Below are 19,750 nucleotides of genomic sequence, written 5' to 3'. Positions count from 1 at the left end.
ATATATTCTCTTTTTCTGGAGAACACTAATATGGGTTGAGTATTTTCAGTTTTGTGTGTTTGTTTTTTCCAATATTTTCTATTCAAATAGAAACAGCACAAGGGCACAGATTCTGTGTGTGACTCAGTGTTTCATCTCTAGAGTCTAGATCTGCACTGGCATCTGGCATTAAGTGAGTGCTCTGTAGCACTTGAGCAGAATATGTGGGTGACAACCCAGACCTCTTACCAGTGCACATACACTGTAGCTCCACCTCACCCTCATTCCCCACTTCTTCAAACTCTTCTTTTTTTTGCAGAACTGGGGATTGAACTCGGACCCTTGTACTTGCCAGGCAAGGGCTTATTCTACTGAACCATCTCCCTGACCCCTTCTTCAAGCTCTTGACGACAGAACTCCCAATAGTTTCTGAAACACACCTGTGGTTCATAATTGTAGGCCATTCTTTGGCAGACAATTTCCTCTACCTAGAAGCATAATACTTGTTCTTCAGTCCTGCTATACCTTAATCAGGCAAAATCTCACTGAGTTTTAAGGATGAGCACTCAAATGTCATCTTCTAGGGGAGACCGCCACTGGCTACCTCAAGCCAGCTCAAGTGTTAATTCTTGTTCTCCCTCTGAATTTTGTGAAGGCCTAGGTTAGGGCTATGTCACTCTTATGAGGATTGGAATGGTTAGGATTTCTGAGCTCCAGATGTGGGCTTTTTTGAGGAAAGGACTTCTGCTTATTTTAGCTCTGTTGCTTAGGACCCAGGTACATGTCCTTCACCGAAAACAGCTTCATGAAAGCAACTGTCACAGCTCCACCACATTTACTATTTAGGCATAATTTTGAGTATTTCTTTAATGCATTCAATCCTCATGAATACCCAATAGGTAAATGCTGTGGTTCATAACTAGATGTCCCCTTATACACTCATAAGTAGGGCTTTTGGGAGGTAACTGGATCATACAGCATGATCATTATCAGTGAACTAGCCCACTGATGAGCTCATAGCTGACTTGCCGTTAGGAGGTGGAATCCCGCCAGAAGAGGTGGAGGGTGGCCAGGCAGGGGTGACCTCCTTCTGGCTCTTCTTTACTTTCTGCTCCCTGGCACTGTGCCAGGAGCCACTTGACCTCTGCCATGCTGCCCTGCCATTGAGCCTGCTGACTCCAGACTGAAACCTCTGTGCACTGCCACTCAAAGCAAACATCTATCTTCCTTAAATTGTGGGGGTCAGGTATTGTGTTCCAGCGATGACTAACAGAGTAAGATCTATTAAACTCATTTCTGAAGACTGTATTAATGCAGGTAGAAGCAGAGTGCAAAAGTAATCCCGATCACCCTAGAATGCTGGCCCTGACTAGCACTCTCCACTGCCTGAGGTGTCTCAGTCTGATCCTTGGGGCACCTGGAGACATCCTACTTCATAGCATTATCAAAAGCCTCTTTGATCAGCCTTGGCTTCCATTCAGGGAGTTTCTTCACATCCTTGCAAGCACACTTCATTTTTCCCCACTATTCTTTGGGTGCTAAATTTACCCAGAACTGTTTCTGTTGCTCACATGTAATTATGAGCAACATGCCCATTAGATCTCAATCTCCCGAGCTGCAGCCAGGTGTATGCAAGGCTTGCTGAGGTCCACAAGCGAACAGAATCATACCCAGAGTGGGGAAACCCAATTTTAGAAAGCAGTTCCAAAACTTCAAAAGAACGAACACCTTCCTAGGACCTTGGGACACCTTCCCAAGGGCTCTGTATGGATTTTGACTCCTCTCATGGTAGGCTTCCAGGAACACCAGAGGCTCAGCCATGGAAAGCCCCTTAGGCCTTGACCTCGCAAGTTCCACTCACAAGGTCCCATTTTAGCCCTCCAGGCCTTGCTACATCTTCCCTGGCACGACAACTTCTTGGATCCATGTGTTGCTCCTCAAACTTGTCATCAGCCCCTCCTGTTTGGACAAAGCAATTAGGCCACCTGCTTGGCTCAGACCTGACACTCTTGGCTGGAACTCTGTCCTCAGCCTCTGACATCCAAGTGAAGTGGCCATGTCCTCCCACCCAGCCAATTCCCAAAGAAGCCATATTGGTCAGATTGGCTGGCGTCCCAGCAGGCAGGACAATCAAACCCATGGGCTGGGCTGTCCATCTTTCTGCACTTCCTAGAAACATGGTATCTTGTAAAGAGCAATCAAAAGCCAGGATTGGGTCACATATAAACATTTTATTGTAATATCTAACCTCATATCTCTTTTGCTTCAATTTATGTTTCTTTCCTTTTTTGGATTTTCAGTGAAAATGAGAATGTGTGACTATTCTCTAAAGAATGGAGATACTATTATTAAAAGCCATCTCAGTGCCACCTGATTGCCTGTTCTTCCTCAAACTAAGTAATCCTTGTTCTTTTAACCTTTTCTAATAGGCCCCACTTTCCAATCCTTAATTCATCTTCATTATTCTCTGAACTCTCTTTAAATTCTCCCCATACCTCTTAGGCTCAAAGAGCTTGAAGTACCCAATAGAATCAAATCAAATCAAGGGAAGACTAACACTGCTGCTAAATTTCTAGGGAGACAGGATTGAGTGAGCACATACATTTAATTCCTTTCTCCTGTTAGTAAATTCCTTCCTTCAAAGCTTAATGGTATTTGGGTTAAGTAGTACTATACGTACTTTGGACAAATCAAAGCATATCTATTATTCTTAGTCTTCTCCCAGAAGTTTTTTTTTCTTTCTCCTCTTAGAAATGTAAGAGTATTATATGTCCAAACTGATGGATAAAACTGAGAAACTTAAAGAAAAAGGAAGAGCAAATGTGGGAGATAGCTGAAATGCAAGTGAAGTGTTAGCCTTTTTCTTTTTTGCATTAGAATTTCCTGCAGAGGCTTTTTAGATTCTCTTCTACTGCCATCACCCCCCTACAGTGAAAATTTAATACTACACCTTATGCTAGGCTGTATGTCTGCTCATGTTCTGAACATACATTTGGGCGTTAGACATAAAGAGTTTTTCGGACTGCCTCTCTCCCGTATCTATTTCCCGTGGGGATGATACTGGCCATATTGAGAATTCATAGTTCAGTGAGCTCTTTATAGCCTTTGAAATGCTTTCTACACATTCTTGTCACAGGAAGTGGGGCGGTTGTACATCTTTCCTTCCTTCCTCTAGATGAGAAGCTACAGCTCAGAGTGAGTAATGATTTGCCCTGTTAGCTCACCAGAGCCAGGAACATGTCAGGGCTGAATCCAGTCCTTGAACCCAGCTCCAGCACTCATTGCTCTAGATCCTAATGATGTCATGAAATCCAGGAGCTGGTCCTCTACTATTTGTTTTTTAAAGAACTTAATTGAGCATTTCTGGAACACGCACTCTCCCCAGGATAATTTCCAGGATGGAAATAAATAAAAGGGTTAAGGGGCCTCATTCGTGTCTGTCTTTGCCTCTAAACACGCGTTTCCTACCACATTCTCTAGTCCACACTTGCAGTTCTGCAGTGTGGCGTGTGGGCTCCGGTAGCTCTCACACCCAGGGGCTCTTGTGCCTAGCAGGCTGGGCACCCAGGAGAATGACTGCTCCTGGGCCTCAGCACACCCAGCCCTTGCTCTGCTGGCATGAACAGGTTTGATTTTTAGTTTCAGATGTTTTAGTATGAATGTCTTCATATGTGAGAAGTGGAAAGATCTTTATGAGAAACATATGTGCCATTTGGAGTCTATTTTACTTTATATTTATGTTTATCCCTTTATTACTTATCAATTTGCAACCTTTTTAAAAATGCATTTTGAAGTTGCAGGTATAGCATTCTTCCCTCCAAATACTTCAGCATGAGAATCACTAGCCAGAAATTTGTGTCATGTAGACTTTTAATAGGAGGACCACATCAGCTTTGTTTTTAAAACAGAGAGAAAGGAACACAATTTACATGCTCAGGTATTGTTGCAAGTCCACACACCCCTCTAACTCCCCACTTACGGGACACTTTTTCTCGTAGGCTACCATTGTTTGTCAAGGGATAAAGTGACCGTGAGATGAAGGAACATCTGCTTCTTGTGATTGTCTTGGTCTCTTCTACCAATCTGCATTTGCTATACATGAAGGCTAAACGGTTTCTTATCATGGCTTGAAATAAAATTGTTCCTAAATGACAGATCTGGAATCACCTTTTGTTTACTGGCATTACATAGTGTTTGGGATACGTTACAAATTAAAGACTAATGCTTCCAATATATAAATGCAAGGCCCACTTTTAAGTGCTTTACCCACATGAACTCGCTTTTCAAAGTTACTACTGGTGCATGATTAATGGTCAGAAACCTTTTTCTGGCAAGAGCTCAGTGGTAAGCAGTTTAGACTTTGAGGAGCACACAGTCTCAGTCTCTGTCTCAAGGACTCAGTACCACCATGGTAACAGGAAAGCAGCCAGATACTACAGAAAGAAATGAGCACTGTAGTGTTCTAATAAAACTTTATTACAGAACAGTTGGTAGGCAGTAGTTTGTCAATGGCTCTGCTGGACTAGCAAATGGGGGAGCTGGGTTTGCAAAAATCAGTTTCAGGACATCTTACAGTTAGCTCAAAACATAGAGCTTGCCAATGTCCCCTAGGCCTTTTTATTTAATGGTGAGGCCAACCATCCATCTGTGTATATGCCTCTCCATCCATTGCACTAGATAGAGAGAGTCATAAGCATTTAAGTTATAGTATCCTGATACCAACTTTAAGAATCTCAATGAAGCAAGACAAAAAATGGCTGAGTTATATTTTTTAACAGTTGAGACTATAATGAAATTTAATCTGCATCCTGAATTCGAAAGACTTAGGTGAGAAGAAATAAGAATAGTCTTTGAGAAGCCCTGGAAGCCTGTGGACCTCAACAGAGATAAGAGACACCCAAGCAGTACGATTACACATTTGGTAGAAAAACCCAGGGGGATGCAGGAACAATCCATCCCACAATTGATGAGCAATTACCTAGAAGCACACAAGGTGTTGAATGGCTACCAATATGACGTGTTGGGTGGGGCCAAGGCCCATGCTAGATATGGGGATGGCACTGACATGTAAATAAGGAGGAGGATAGAGATGCCATCACTAGAGCATGGCACGCTAGTCTGTCCACCAAGACAGGGAGAGCCTGTGCACTGAAAGCTGATGTCAAGTCAGATTGTCTTGTCAAAGGACGAGGCCCAAAGTGACTGGTTACCAGCGGCTCAGCCAGTGTCAGTGTGGACACATCAGAGAGGAGGGGGTGGGGCTGGGAGAGGCTGGCTTCCATCTGCATCTAAACTCGCTTAAAATCTTGAACTGAGAAATGCTCATGAAACACACAGATGATCAGCTGGGTGAAGGGCTAAAGCACTGGAAAATAGAAATGTGATTTAAAAGTATTCCTGACATACTGATGATGAATTAATTGTTTTTATTAATGCAAAGGTCCATTAACATATGAGGAAATCTAGCAAGGGTGATGATTCGTGCAGTCACAGATGAGAAAAATATCTAAGATGTCCAAAAAGTGCTGGAGTTCTTAACAGTGTACACTGAATAGGAATGGACACAGCTGTACATCCTCTTAGTAGAACTGAATTGCAATAGATTTTCTAAGTGGCAATAAAACATAACATTAGAGATATTAATTCAGAAAACAGGTGGGGCTGAAGGTGGGAGAGCAAGCTTAATTAAGGAATGACCAGAGCCTGACACCCATTCAAACTTGATCTCTGCATAACAGAGTATGCAAAAGTCAGACACAAAAAAGAAAAAAACTGAACTATTTCTAAAGCTTGTAAAATTACACATCAGAGAGTACATATAGAAGAAATAAAGGAGGCTATGAGAGGACTTGGCAGAAGAAGTCTAGCACATTTTGGGCAACCAGTATCGTTAATAACAACAAAAACCTTGATTCCTCTATCTTAGCAGAGGGAGGATATCTGAAATGTAGAAGCCGAGAAGCAAGACCACTCTTTAGAATGGAGCTCCTTATACTTGCAGTGCTCCTGCAGATATTTTTTTAAGCATAAGTGTGTAGGATGGCAACTGCTAAGTTTCTGATTCAGGAGCTCGGAAGCGGACCAGAAAATGTGCATTTCCAACAAACTCCCAGGAGATGCCCTTGATGTTCTGGCCATGGGACCCCACTTGAAGAACCAGTGGTTAGAAGCCCTGGAAATGCAACACAGTTGTTGGAATCTGGCCTTTGCCCCTCCCTTCTTGCTCACCTCATTTGCTTCCACGTGACACACAAGAGAGAACAATCTGAGGGGACTGCTTCAGGGAACACACACGTTAGCGCTGCTCAGGCCCAGGAAGCACACCACACAGGTGAGTGCTCATTACTAGCAAAAGACTGATAATAGGCTAACGGGCAACAGCATTTAGAGTAGTCATGTTCCGTATGGGCCTATCTGAGATAGCACCAGATTGCACATTTGTCTGATGAAAAATATAGTCAAGGTTAGAAACTGGTTCTCAGCCATCTCAATATTTGGTTAGCCAGGCCATGTTCCCCTGGATCACATGGCTCCTCCGGGGCAAAGTGTAGCCAGTCCGTCTCAGCACTGTTTCATAGTTACAGTTTAGCCAGGTAAGCAAAATCTTGAAGCAGGTTTGTAAAACCCCACCAGTGTGCCCAGGGCAATGCACCTGTTCCTTCTCCTAACAGGTGGCCCTGGCCATCTTGCACATCTTGCTGGACCCGACCTCTGAGCACAGAGGCACCATTCTTTTTCTTTGTTGTCTTCATTTCTTTTCCTGCTCCTTTAACAGAATACCACAGAACATGTAACTTATAAACAATAGAGACTTATCCAGCTCACGGTTCTGGACACTACAAGTCCAAGAGTGGGGAGGTGCCGAGGGCTTTAGCGCTGTGTCATAATAGGGCAGAAGGGCAAGTGAACCAGCACAAGACAGAAGGAAGAAGTGGGGCCTGATTCACCCTTTCTATTTAGCAATTTACCACTTAAAAGTCTTGCCTGTCAACACTGGTATGCTGGGCAATTAAATTTCAGCATGAGTTTTGGAAGGGAAATTTAAACCATAGGAACAGTGTAACATTGTCCTTCCAAGTGTCAGGACATCCTCAGAATTACTGTGTCTCTTCTTGGATGGCTCCACTCCACCCCCACCCATATCTAGGGTGACCCTGCCATCAGCTAGGGAAGGCGACAAGCCCTATGCTGTAAAGCATGATGGTATCAGTTGCTCCTGATTTTTCAAAGACCATGAACAACACAGCACAATATTCCTTCTCTAATATATGAATAATAGAATTGAAGGTAGATGTTAAGAAACAAAAATCACCTGGTGAGATTAAAGAGTCTCATACCAATCACATTCCACGAGATACACCTTGTGCATAAATAAATAAAGCATTTATTTTCAATGACTAAAAGAAGGGGGGAGAACTATATGGAATAGCAGAGAACTCCTCTGAATTTACTTAAAATCTATGACTTAAAATGTACTGAGCTAGTTGAGAAGGATTTGGCCATTCATTACAGCTCGTTAGCATCTCTCAGTCTCTCTCTAATCTCCTCTATTTTCCCCAGTGCCATCAGAGGCCAGTGCAGGCTCGGCGCATGCGGTGCCTCTCTAGCTCCTCCTCCTGTCCTCCTCTGCCGCGCAGACCCTGAACTGTGCCAGAGCTGGGCCGCCAGCGCCCGGGCCCCTGCTTGGGATTCACCTTTGAAATGTCTGTACGCGCTCCAGAAGCATGCTGCAAGGTGTACCTCACCTCAGAAGACCTTCAAAGCATTCCCCAAAGAGGGAATTCTTCTTTTCTTTTTTGGCAGGAGGTGTAGTGGGGGAATCAAAGTACTTGTTAAAAAGAAATTAAATATTGGGTCTTATGGTTAGGGGAAAACTCCTAGTATGCCAAAATCTTTTGTTTAACGTTAGGTTTGCTAGAAGTGAACGCTATGCTGTAAGGAGTATAAATGCAAGGCCAGTGTAGCTTGGGACAAACTCACAGCAAGCAAAAGGGCTGCCTGCATTAGCGTGGGAGATGAAAGCCGGGACAGAAAAATGGTAGAAAAGCCCTTTTGGTTGTGTCAATATTAAGAGGATAAAAGGAGACGAGTGAGGAAGCCTAGGATGAAAAGAATAGAAATATTTCTTACCATGGAGAAATAGCCTTCTGATTACTACATATAAAGTCAATGAAAGGGTAATGAGATTGATTTTTGTTTGTGGCCTGGAGGATCAATCTCATGACTTAGAGACATATCTTCCCTGGATACCCTGGATCAGTAGAGTTTTCATGTTCCAACAAATGCATTTGCTTTAAAACATTTATTTTCAATGAATAAAAGAGGAAAAGTAGTGGTGGGGGTGCTGTGAGATTGTAAAGAACTCCTTTGAGTTTACTTAAAATCTGTGATGTAGGATGTACTGAGCTAGTGAGGAATGCCGGGCGAATCCTTATGGCTTGTTAGCATCTTCCAGACATGTCCAAGCCAAAATAAATGCCGAAAGCCACAAAACTGGGAAGTCTAAGTGTGATTAATAAAAATGTAAAAGGCACTATGAGAACAGGGAAGGGTTTTGTAGGCTCCAAAGAAGAGCTTTACAAATAGAGGTGAAAAGGATACAATATTCCTTTACTGATTCATTTGTTTTGGTACTAGGGATGGAACTCGGGACCTCGCACTTGCCAGGCAGGCACTTATGCTGCTGAGCTATCTGCCCGGCCTAAATAGGATACAATGGGTAGATACTTAAGTACACTAAAAACTATAAAAATGAAAAAAAACAACAACAACAAAAAAAAAACAAACCAGAAGGGATATTTGAAGTAGGTGAAATAATCTAGTGAGGAACGGCCGCAATTTTAGATTGGACTTTGTCACCTGGGTTTTGTCCTACCTCTGACAATTAAGAGGAAAGCTGATTTCTGATCACAAATGCTGGAAATTTCAGTCCCACAATTCACTTATGCAGTAAAAAGAAACAGATTTCTCAAATAGATTATTTTATAGCAAGAGAGAAGAGAAATGAAGTTGCATAAAGTGGGGAACAATGGGAAATAATAGCATGTAATTTTATTTCCCTTTTTGGAATTGCTTTTGACAATCCCATATTCACCGCAGCAATTTCAGAAAAAGACAAATGACACTAGATCATTTGCAGTCACAAAGAATGTCTGCTTCTTTGGTGTATCGTTGAGGCAAATCTAGTGGAATTTAACTTCCAATTAGTCATGCAGGGAAATCTTCACATTTTGGCCTTTTGAGGAGACCAGAAAGAGGCTTAAATTATTCCAGGAAAAAAAAAATATTAGTCTGCGCTTAAGCAAGTACCTTAATGACTGCCAAAAGTCCAAATGGCTACCCTAATAACAGCATTGAGTAAATCTGATATGCTATTAGTAATAGCTTGAGGATTCTAAATTCCTTACGTTAGCGATCCCGGCCCATTTTTCCATCATTTTGCTCTATAGTTACGGATTATCCACTGTTGCCAGGGGATGCTCAATGCCAGGGCTATACCTATGATTAAAACTGATGAGCCCCTGGAGCATGACTTCTTCTGGACAGAGATACCAGCAACACCAAAATAAGAGTGTACATTAGACTGTGCATTATATACAGCAGCCCCTCCTGGCCTGGTTTCATTGTCTGAAAATATTAGTGGAAAATTCTGGAAATAATACATGAACTCTAAATAACTTGTATTGTAGTTTATTATATTTTATTATTACTTATTGATGTTAACCTTGTTGTGCCTAATTTAAAAATTAAACTTCACTATAGGTATGTCTACATGCATGCATGTATGTATATGTAAAACCTAATACAGTACATAAAGGCTGAAAATGGGCAGAAACCATGGAACTGTCATGGAGGTGGAGGAAAGGGGGGCACATGTAAGACAGACTAGAGGTGGATCTGACAGTGCCAGGTGCCACTGTGGCTCGATAAATATTAATTTATAAAGATGTATCTCAAGAAACAATGAGCTGTCACTACAATAGGTGACCTGCCTGGCCTACCTATCATTCTGCTGTTTTAGTCAGGCGTGGAGTATCTTGAAACCTATTTCTTGTGGCCAGGAGGGGATTATTGTTCTCCAGACAAAATAAACAGGGTGGCATGACTCATGTGAGTGTTAGAGGTGCTAATTTTCAAGGAGCTCAAGGAGGACCACTGTTACTGAGTGACATTTGATCTTCAACCTGGACAGACACGACCCAGGGACAAGAATTCTGGGCACAGGATAGTGCAAAGGCCCTGTGGCAGCAACACTGGTTTGTCTGATGACTGGGAAGAGAGGGAAACAAAGCTGAAAGGCAGCAAAGCTGAAAGGAGATTAAGAAAGATAATATAGACAGGATGGTGACTACTGGAGAAACCATATGTGGCTCGTAGGCATAGCAAGAAGTCTGGTTTCTTTTTAGGTATTAGGAATCAAACTCAGGACCCTGCACTTGCCAGGCAGGTGCTGTTCCCGTAAGCTATATTCCCAGACTCAGAGGTTTGATTTTCATTCTAAGAGTAATGGGAATTTACAGAAAGGGTGTGAATTATATTTAACAGTAATGATTTAGACTCCTGGGGAATGAGTAGAGTATGATTTTGTGTGTGTGTGTGTGTGTGTGTGTGTGTGTGTGTGTGTGTTACTGTGGGCTGCATGGAGGGTGTCAAGAGTGGAAGCAAGATCAGGTTGGGGCTGCTGACCTGCACAAGTCCAGGCTGGAAATATGGCAGAAGCCATATACCTGTCACGGAGGTGGAGGAGAGGGATCACATGTCTGACAAGCCGGAGGTGGAGCCGAAATTCATCATGATAGAAGACAATAGGGCGAGAGCTGGTGTCTGAGCCCAGGTCTGCACCAGATATCACTGGGAAGGCCTGTGAGCCATCTACCGCGGAGGCCACCAGCCAGATGGAGAGAGGTGTTTAGACCCCAGGAGAGAGGTCCTAGCCAGAAAAACAAATTTGGGATTTGATCTTATGCCAGATTCCTGGCAGAACATTCAGGCACACATTTGGTAATTAATAAATGCTTACGAAGTGACTGATTGATAATTGACAGAAAGGGCAAGTGAGATTTTTGCATCCTGGAAGATGTTTTGAATCTCTTGGCAAGAAGCACTCAGGATATGGCTGCAGAGTGCCAGGTGCCACTGCAGCTCAATAAATAATAATTTACAATGATGAATCTCAAGAAACAATGAGCTCTTACTACAGTAGCTGACCTGCCTGGCCTACACGGCACCAGGACCATAGTTCAGCTGCTCATACCTTCTGTTCCTCACCCTCAGAATTTGCTCCTGGTGGCTTAATCTCTGACCTGGACAACCTGCTTTGTTCTTCATCACTGTCACTCTGACCTCACATTGAGGCCTCACACTGACTGTCCCCAGGGACTGGCTGCGAGCCTGTCCTTCCCAGGTTTTGGAATCATGTATGTTAAATAGCTTTTACGTGCCAGCACCATAGTAGACACCTGGCATGCAGCCACCCTATAAGGAAAGTGTTTACTCTTGGGTTTGGCTTTCATCTGCATGGGGGTGTAAGCGGCTGGCTCTAGGTCAGACAAGCACTGGCAGAACAGGAAGTCAAAACAAATCCAACTCAACTGTGCGGCTGAACTCCCTGCACCCTAGGCCTCGCCTGCTTGTTGGATTTTGCCTGCTCAGTCTGTCTGTGTCCTTGTGTCACCCAGCTCCCAGGCGAGTCTGTCATGATGCCGGTGGGTGTTCTTGCAATCAGTTACTCAGTCAAGTTGGCCTGAAGCTTCACCCTGGGGTGACAGCATTTCCTATCTCTGCAGGGCAGGCTTCACTTGGCACTCTACTGGGGGTACTGATTCTATGAACTTGAGGGTCTTGGAGAAGCCTGTAGCCCAGGAAGGCAGTTTCTGTAGTAACCAGAGAGGAACAGAGGATGGAGGTGCTAGAGCCTTCGGGCAGGATCAAGGAAGAGGGAGTGGAGAGTATGGGCTGGGGACTATGGAGAAAGACAGCAGAACTGTGTGCAAAAGGAAGAGGTGCAGTCTTCCTCACTAGGTAAGAAGAGAGATGAATGAGAAATATAGAACCAAAAGTCACAATCAATTGTTCCAATAAGAAAAGCCACTGTGACTTTGTATAAACGTGTTAATCAAGTTTTGACCTCGCTGGGCACAAACCCCATCTTCACACTCCTATCTTCATTAGGCACTGATCCCCAGTTGGCGGGGTGTGTGACAAGGAAAAGAGACATTTGACAAAACACTGCCCATAGCAGGAGCAACAGTATCCTCTGTATCTAAGACCTAGGCGGTGCGTTGACTCACAGGGGGCCAAGTGCAGGAAGGTCCAGCGGGCTGAGCAGGAATTAGTCACAGTTACCATCTCACCAGAAGACAATGAGAATCAAGACCTGGCTGGTGGATGGCACTCCTCTGAGCTGCACCTGTTCCTCTAGCAAACTCATCCCTTTATCAGCTGACACCTGCCTGGCTGGCTGGGCCTTGTGCTGGCTGCTGAAGACACAGAGCTGCTGAAGATTCACATCAGGCTCAGTGGCAGAAATGGGACGTGAGATTTCTAGAGGCCAGCTACCTATGGATCAAGCATCAACCAGACCTTGCATATCAATGGATCACATCGTACATGTGGCAAGGTTAAAAGCTTGGTTTAGAAGACAGACAAAAGGGGAAGAAATGCTACATATGCACCATAACCTTTCAATTGCAGCAGATGATGATGGCTGGTTGGCATTAAATAGGTATGCATCGTTCATTTACCAAAAGTCTGAAAGTCTTTGTTTGAACACTAGGAAGAATTTCTTTGAAGACCACCTGAATCCACCCATCTCCTCTGCTCACTGTTCATCCACTTAAGAGGGTGATTGATTGACATAGTTGTGAGGATTCTGAAGAATAAAGAACCTCCCTCTCCCCCTCCCTCTCTGTTTCCCTCCCTCCCTGTTTCCTTCCCTCTCTCCCTTCCTCCCTCCCTCCTCTCTCCTCTTCCTCCTCTTCCTCTTTTCCTCCTCCCTCCCACTCTCTCCTCCTCCCCTCCTCCCATACTCTCATGGAGGTAAACTCTTAAATATATATTCAGTTACATCATAATTTTGTTCTCTTTCATTAGGGGCACTCAAAATGCCAATAGTCAAATTCTTTGTTGTGCTTCCAATGCCTCCTACTCAAAAGCTGAAATAGCACAGGCTCTGCACTTGTATTTGCTGAATGCATGAATGAAAAATGAATATTTACCAATTCCTAGGGTTTCAAACATTGGTGTGCAGTCTTGTATAGTAAATTCTTGTTAATAGCCCTAGATAGAGGTCTTGGTTATATTCTAATTTTACAAATGTCTTTTCCTTGAGATATCCAAGCCCTCTACACTGCTGCACACGGTTCTACTTTATTTGAAATACTAAATGAAATAATGAATGAGTAGAGGAATTTTGATTAACTCAACTCATAATTCTTACTGAAAACCCCTATGCAGTACATTTCATTTATATTTGTATATTTATCCTTTTGATATAATTGATCATCCAAAGAACAAGAGACTGCAGAGTTAGTGATACAAGCTGAGATCACTAAATAAATTGAAACTCATCCTGGATTTGTTTCATAATCATTAGAAATATTCATAGGATAAAAAATTCTAGTCTACTCTGTATAAAACAAAAGATTGCTTGATGAAACTTAAGCACGTTTTGCAGAAGAAAAACCGATGTAAAAATAATTTGTTGAACTGTGGTAAGTTAGCTCTGGATAGTTACCAAGGCTTTGAAACAGGTTCAAAACCAGACCCAGAAAGCACTGAAGTTCACGGCTGTAACTCAGGAGTGTTGGGATCGAGCCCTTCCCCTGGAGAGTGCACATGCACCATTTTAAAAGCTCTCTGCTACCCTATACTTAATCAAAGTAACAACAAAATCAGTATGGGCTCGTGGGCCTTTGGTTTGAAGGATATTGGTTTGGCTATTAAAGGGTCTGGTCAGGATAAAAACAGAAAACTCAAGTCTTAGTCCTGTGTTTCAAATCTTGCTGGTATTCCAGGTGGTTAGAAAAGAAGCTGGAGAAGAGAGGGCAGGGAGGTGTCTGTGGGTAGGGCTGGTCAGGATTGTTTATGAGCTGATATGTTTGTAAGATCTCTCTAAACTTAAAAACACAGTCACTTTTCATGTAGGGGCATGTTGTTTTGAAATGTTATGTAAATATGTCAAAGCATGATTTCTGCTGGTCTATAGAAAGGAACAATTAATGTTCAGGGTTTTTTTGTCTCCTTTTTTTTCAATTGTCCTTTTTCTCTTCTCAATTTCTTATATATTTTTTCTTTCTTTCTTTCTTCTTCCAATTTTGCATGTATGTATCCTGTAATCTGAATAATTATTAGGAAGAAAACGCTATGCATTACAACAAATATGTGTAATTCATATTACTTTGTAAAGTAAAATTCTGTATCACTTGTAATTTTGTTTTAATACTGTTTTGTACTCTCTTTAAAAATAAAAATTAAATAAAGAAAAGATTTTCTAAACATGGGTATTAAACCTGAATTATTCTTATTCTCTCTGCTGAAAATGTTGCACAACTTAAAAACAATGAAAGAATAGAAACAATGGTAGTGCAAAACCCAGCCAGAATACACATTGTAGGGAGTTTTCAAGGATGTTTGATTTCTTCTACAGTGGTAAAAAATGTGAGGCTTCTGATTCTAAATTACCTTGTAAATACTTTTAAGATAACATTAAAATCAATTTTAAAATATAGATCATTAAGATGTTAAATTCGGTGACACTCTTAACACATGTTAATAGAAATCAATTCCCAGGAAACCCTAAATTCCCCAGACATAAACATACAGTGCTGACAAATTCATCACATTTAACAAGGTGTACTGAAAATAGCTGAGCACTGACCTCCCGAGGACAAATGATCCTCTTGGGACGAGGTGCCTCTTGCTGTAACTGATACACTGCCAAAAAAAGAAGAAAGAAAGAAGGAAGGAAGGAAGGAAAGAAAGAAAGAAAGAAAGAAAGGAAGGAAGGAAGGAAGGAAGAAAGAAAGAAAGAAAGAAAGAAAGAAAGAAAGAAAGAAAGAAAGAAAGAAAGAAAGAAAATAAATTATAATTAGAAAACTGCAACATATGCCAACATGCTTTCAAATATTCCCACCTATGTTCATCTATGGAACTTGGAACTGCAGATATGAAAAACAAAGGAGATACAGGCACATTTGTTAGCCCGAGTTAAGCCAGATCATTTATATGGAAATTACTCACCATGAACATAAACTGGCAAAATTGATTTTTTTTCGTGCTTCTAAGGCCAATTGAGTTTTGTAATTGTCACTGGCATTGTTCATTTTATGGCTTTCTTGGAAGATGAGATACAACTAAAATTCTTTTAACTGCTTTGGAGTGGAAATTCTACTTGTGAGTACCTGAGTAGTAAAATCGTATAATGGGATTTGTGGATTTAAATGCCTATGTCTTGACATAGCAGGAAAGACCTGGCATTAGGAGTGTCGTTCTCTGGAATGCTACAGTTACGTACCCAGACAGTTGATTCTGTGAGCGAATGAAACAGGGAGACCCTGCCCCCCGCCTCGTTTTTCTCCGCCTCTCCTTTTTGCCCTACTTATCACTGGACACTTGCCTATTTGACTTTGTCCCATTTACTGTCCTTTTGTTTGGGCCCTTTCAAATCTTAAATAATAAGAACTGTCTTCTAACTTATTTTAATGACTAACTTTCAAGCTTGGACCTGGAAGGAAGCAAATAATTATTTTTGTATGTGATTAATTTATCAGATTACTGCTTTTGATTATTCAGACAATAAGTGATTTATCTGCTGCTCAGTTAATACAATGCTGTCTTTCTCAAACACACATGCATGCTCTTGCACACACACACTATACACACTACACACACACACACACACACACACACACACGAGATGGAACCCATGACTCTGCAAATGCTTAAGCAAGTGTCCTATCACTGAGCTGTACCCCCAGGCCTGATTATTTCTTATAGAGGGAAAGGCTACCCTACGCCAGTACCTTTGGATACTATTTCAATGAAAACAAACCACGTGGATCCTGAAGAGGGAATAATTAATTTTAGATAAGATAAATCTAAAAGTTAAAAATTGGATCATATAAAGTCTTTGTAGCAAACATAATAAGCTCAGCACAAATTGATGCCTTACTCTTTGACCTAAAAATAAAAAAGAATTTCAATGGAAGAGCAGTCATATGAAAACAGATCAGAAAATATATGTTCTAATTATGGCCATATTATAATTATGGCTCCTTCAGGACTTCAACTTAACATAGCAGTTTTCTTCCTAATTAAGTAAAGAGCACTGCGCCTTGGCACGGAGGAGAGACTATCCAACCGTGTTTTAGCCACAGTGAGCCACATTTCGTTAATGTAAGTCGCCCACCCACTGATGATGCATGTGTCGCTTAAGAACAACTGTCCCAACATATAAAAGCAAAGCAGAAGGTTTGTTCTAATAGTGTTTGAGACAGGATATCATGTCTGCATCTTGTACAATGAATAACCACTAAGACAACAATATGCAATGTGTTAATTATTGAAAATGTGCTAGTAATTGGTTGTGAAACTGTTTCATTGCTATTTGTTTCTCAATGAAATTATTTTAAAAAATAAATAAAATAAAAGCAAAGCAGAGTTCACTATAGCCTCTTGGCTCAGAAAGACAGAAAAAATGACAAGCCCATAACGAGGGCCTCTACCTCCCAGTGCCCTTGGAGAAAGAACGTAAAGGTCCTGGTGAGCCACTGCATGGAAAGAGGGGCTGGCTGGAGGGAAGGTGGGGCAGGCCGCCCTGCACAGCGATGGTCACAGTGGCACACACTGCTCAGCTAGTGCCCACACGGCCTTGGCTTCCTCAGCACATGGATCACTGGTTTCCTCCTGTGCTGGCTTTTCTCTTCCCATGCCTGTTGCTGACCTCCCCCCTCTACCTGCCCCAGGATCGTAGGATGTCCCCCAGGCTCATCGCAGAGCCTGCTCGGGTCTCATTCTATGTCCTCCTCCCCAGGGCTTGGCTCTACCTCTACCACTAAGATGTCATAAGTTGTCTCCATGCAGAAGGCTTCCAGCTCTGCTCAGGCCCCTGTTGGCACTGCAGATTTTTCCTGAGTTTCTTAAAAGGAGCTCAAACACCACATACTGAAAGTCAAACTTTAAGAGTCTTTCCCTCCCACTTTGGCCTTTTCTCCTGATATCCACTGAGGCGCCACCACCCATGATCTCCCCAGCCAGCCACTAGGATACGCCCACACCACCTTGTGTGTGGCCAGCGGGCATCAGGCCTGTTAATCTGCCTTTTCTCAGGTCTGTCACTCCTCTCCTTCAGTATCATTAACACCCTCTTTCAAGCTCTAGACTCCGACTCTTTCCCTCTCTTTTCTGCCTGGTGGAGGCCAGAGTGATTGCTTTAAATGCCACTCAGATCGTGCTCTTACCGCTCTTGGGCGGAGATCAGAGCCCTTAGCACAGTACAGTGCCCTAATGGTCCTGCTTCCAGCTGCCTTTTCAACTGCACCAGGCATCCTGCTCTCTGGTCAGCCAAGTCAGCTTCCTCTTATTTCCTAAATGCACAGTGCTCCACTCAGTCTCGGAGGCTTTGTACATGCGATTTCTTCTGTCTTCTGTCTGTAGCCCCCTCTACCTCTAATTATGGGATTCTCAATATTATGACTTGAATTCAAATATCAAATTTTAAGGAGTCCTTCTCTCTTGTGCCAGACTCAAAGACATGACCCTATTGTGTGCTTTTCTAATTCCCCGTACTTTGCTTTATATAACTTATCCCAGTATAATTCTGTAGTTACTGATGTGAGTTCAAAAAGAAAAATCTCTCTCTCTCTCTCTCTCTCTCTCTCTCTCTCTCTCTCTCTCTCTCTCTCTCCATTAATGTTGTCTTTTCTTTCTCAACGTTTGTTGGATCTATGGCAGTAAATACAAATAAACCCACAGTTTCTGGGTTTTTTTTTTTTTTCTGTATTTTAAAAGGGTCTACATGTCTCACTACTAGATCAGACTCATAGCAAACCTCCTGTTTACAACCTCCCAAGTGCTGGGATTATAGGCGTGAGCCACCACGCCCAGTCTCAATTGCTGTCTCAGCACTGGGGGGAGGGGGTGCAGCAGCCCTGGGGATCAAACCCCCAGCCCTTGCACCTGCTTGCAGGAGCTTTAATCTGCTAAGCTATTTGGCTGGCCCTAAGCTTCTGTTTTTAAAGGATCCATATATATATATATATATATATATATATATATATATATTTGGTATAGGATCTTGCTGCACAGCTTGGACTCATAGTGATCTTCCTGTCTCAGCCTCTCCAGTGCTGGGCCGACAGGTGTGCACCACCACGCTCAGTTTCAGTGGCTTGCACAGCACTCCTGGGTTTCTTGGGCTGGCACAGCATGTGGTAAAGGAGATTGAACCTGGGTCCTTGTGCTTTCTAGGCAGGTACTTAGATCACTGAGCTATCTTCCCAGCCCATCCAATCCATTTTTTGAGTGAGATCAAGAAATTAGAATATTTTTGTGAAATAAGGCAGTGAATACAAAGATGTCAAAACACCACTTATTCAAAGGTGTGGGTTACCAAAGGTCCACTGAAAGAGAATAGATAAATGAACTATGATACACTACTAATGGACATGATGCTCTACCAATGACAGTTAAGAATTCCCCATTATCCCACCATGCTGGCTCCACCCCTGGGGTGGGCTGAGACAGCAATTGAGACTGGGCATGGTGGCGTGCACCTATAATCCCAGCTCTTGGTCTTGGGAGGCTGTAAACAGGAGGATCACTACGAGTCTGATCTAGTAGTAAGATCCTGAACACCCTGGAGATCATTCCTCCCCAACAAAAAAAGAAAAAGAAAAAGAAAAAAGAAAAGAAATCTCCATTATCACTGATGGGGAGTAACATTCAGGATATTAAGACAAAAGGTAGAGATATGAAGTATAAGTTGGCTCTCTGTAGATATGTGGTCTGCAGTTGTAAATTCAACTAACCACTGATGAAATATATTTGGAAAAAATTCATCTGTACTGAACATGTATGATTTTTTCTGGTCACTATTCCTTAAAAAACAGTATAATAATTACTTCCATGGTAGGTGCATTGAATTAGGTAATCCAAGTAATCTATAAATGATTTAAAGTATATTTGGAGGCTGGGCACATGTTATATATAAATCCTGTGTCAATGTATATAAGGGACTTAAACATTTACAGATTTTGTTATTCGTAGAGATCTGGAAGTCAACTCCCTATGGATGCCAAGGGACAGCTGTATACATGTATGTCTTCATGCATCCACAGTGTTAGGCCTTCTAGATGTCCCCCTGAGCCCCATGTGTTATGGGTGGCGCTCTTTCAGAGGTAGCTGGATCTAGAGTGTGTGACACTGGGATTGACTCATTCTCAGTGTTAGGATCAAAAGCACTGGGATTAAGGGTGTGGGTGCTACCCTCCCTAAGAGGCTTGAATAATACATAAGACATAGAAAGAGCTGTAGTTGTCCCTCGCTTGCTTGCTTGTTTTTCTGCCTTCTTCCTGTCATGAACCACTTCTCTGTCATGCCTGTCTGTCATCCACTCTGCTTTGGAGTCAGTACATTGTGGACTGGAACCTCTACAAGCTGTAAGCTAAAGAAACTTTTCCTCCTCTAACTCTGGGTATAGAGTATTTTGTTCCAGCAAGGAGAAAAATAACACACACACACACACACACACACACACACACACACACACACA

At 42.4% G+C, this 19,750-nt stretch overlaps 1 protein-coding gene across 1 annotated transcript in view; it reads right to left on the bottom strand.

The window, feature by feature from the left end:
* The window catches only part of Chn2 (chimerin 2), a 295,082-nt gene that overhangs the window by 121,508 nt on the left and 153,824 nt on the right, over positions 1 to 19,750 (bottom strand). The window contains exon 3 of the mRNA XM_004626509.2: positions 14,858 to 14,913. Coding sequence (XP_004626566.1) covers positions 14,858 to 14,913 — 56 coding nt within the window. The remainder of the gene's footprint in view (positions 1 to 14,857; positions 14,914 to 19,750) is intronic.

Source organism: Octodon degus, unplaced genomic scaffold, assembly GCF_000260255.1.
Source record: "Octodon degus isolate 3935 unplaced genomic scaffold, OctDeg1.0 scaffold00015, whole genome shotgun sequence".
NCBI lineage: Eukaryota > Metazoa > Chordata > Mammalia > Rodentia > Octodontidae > Octodon > Octodon degus.
This window is presented reverse-complemented; position numbering and strand designations above follow the sequence as displayed.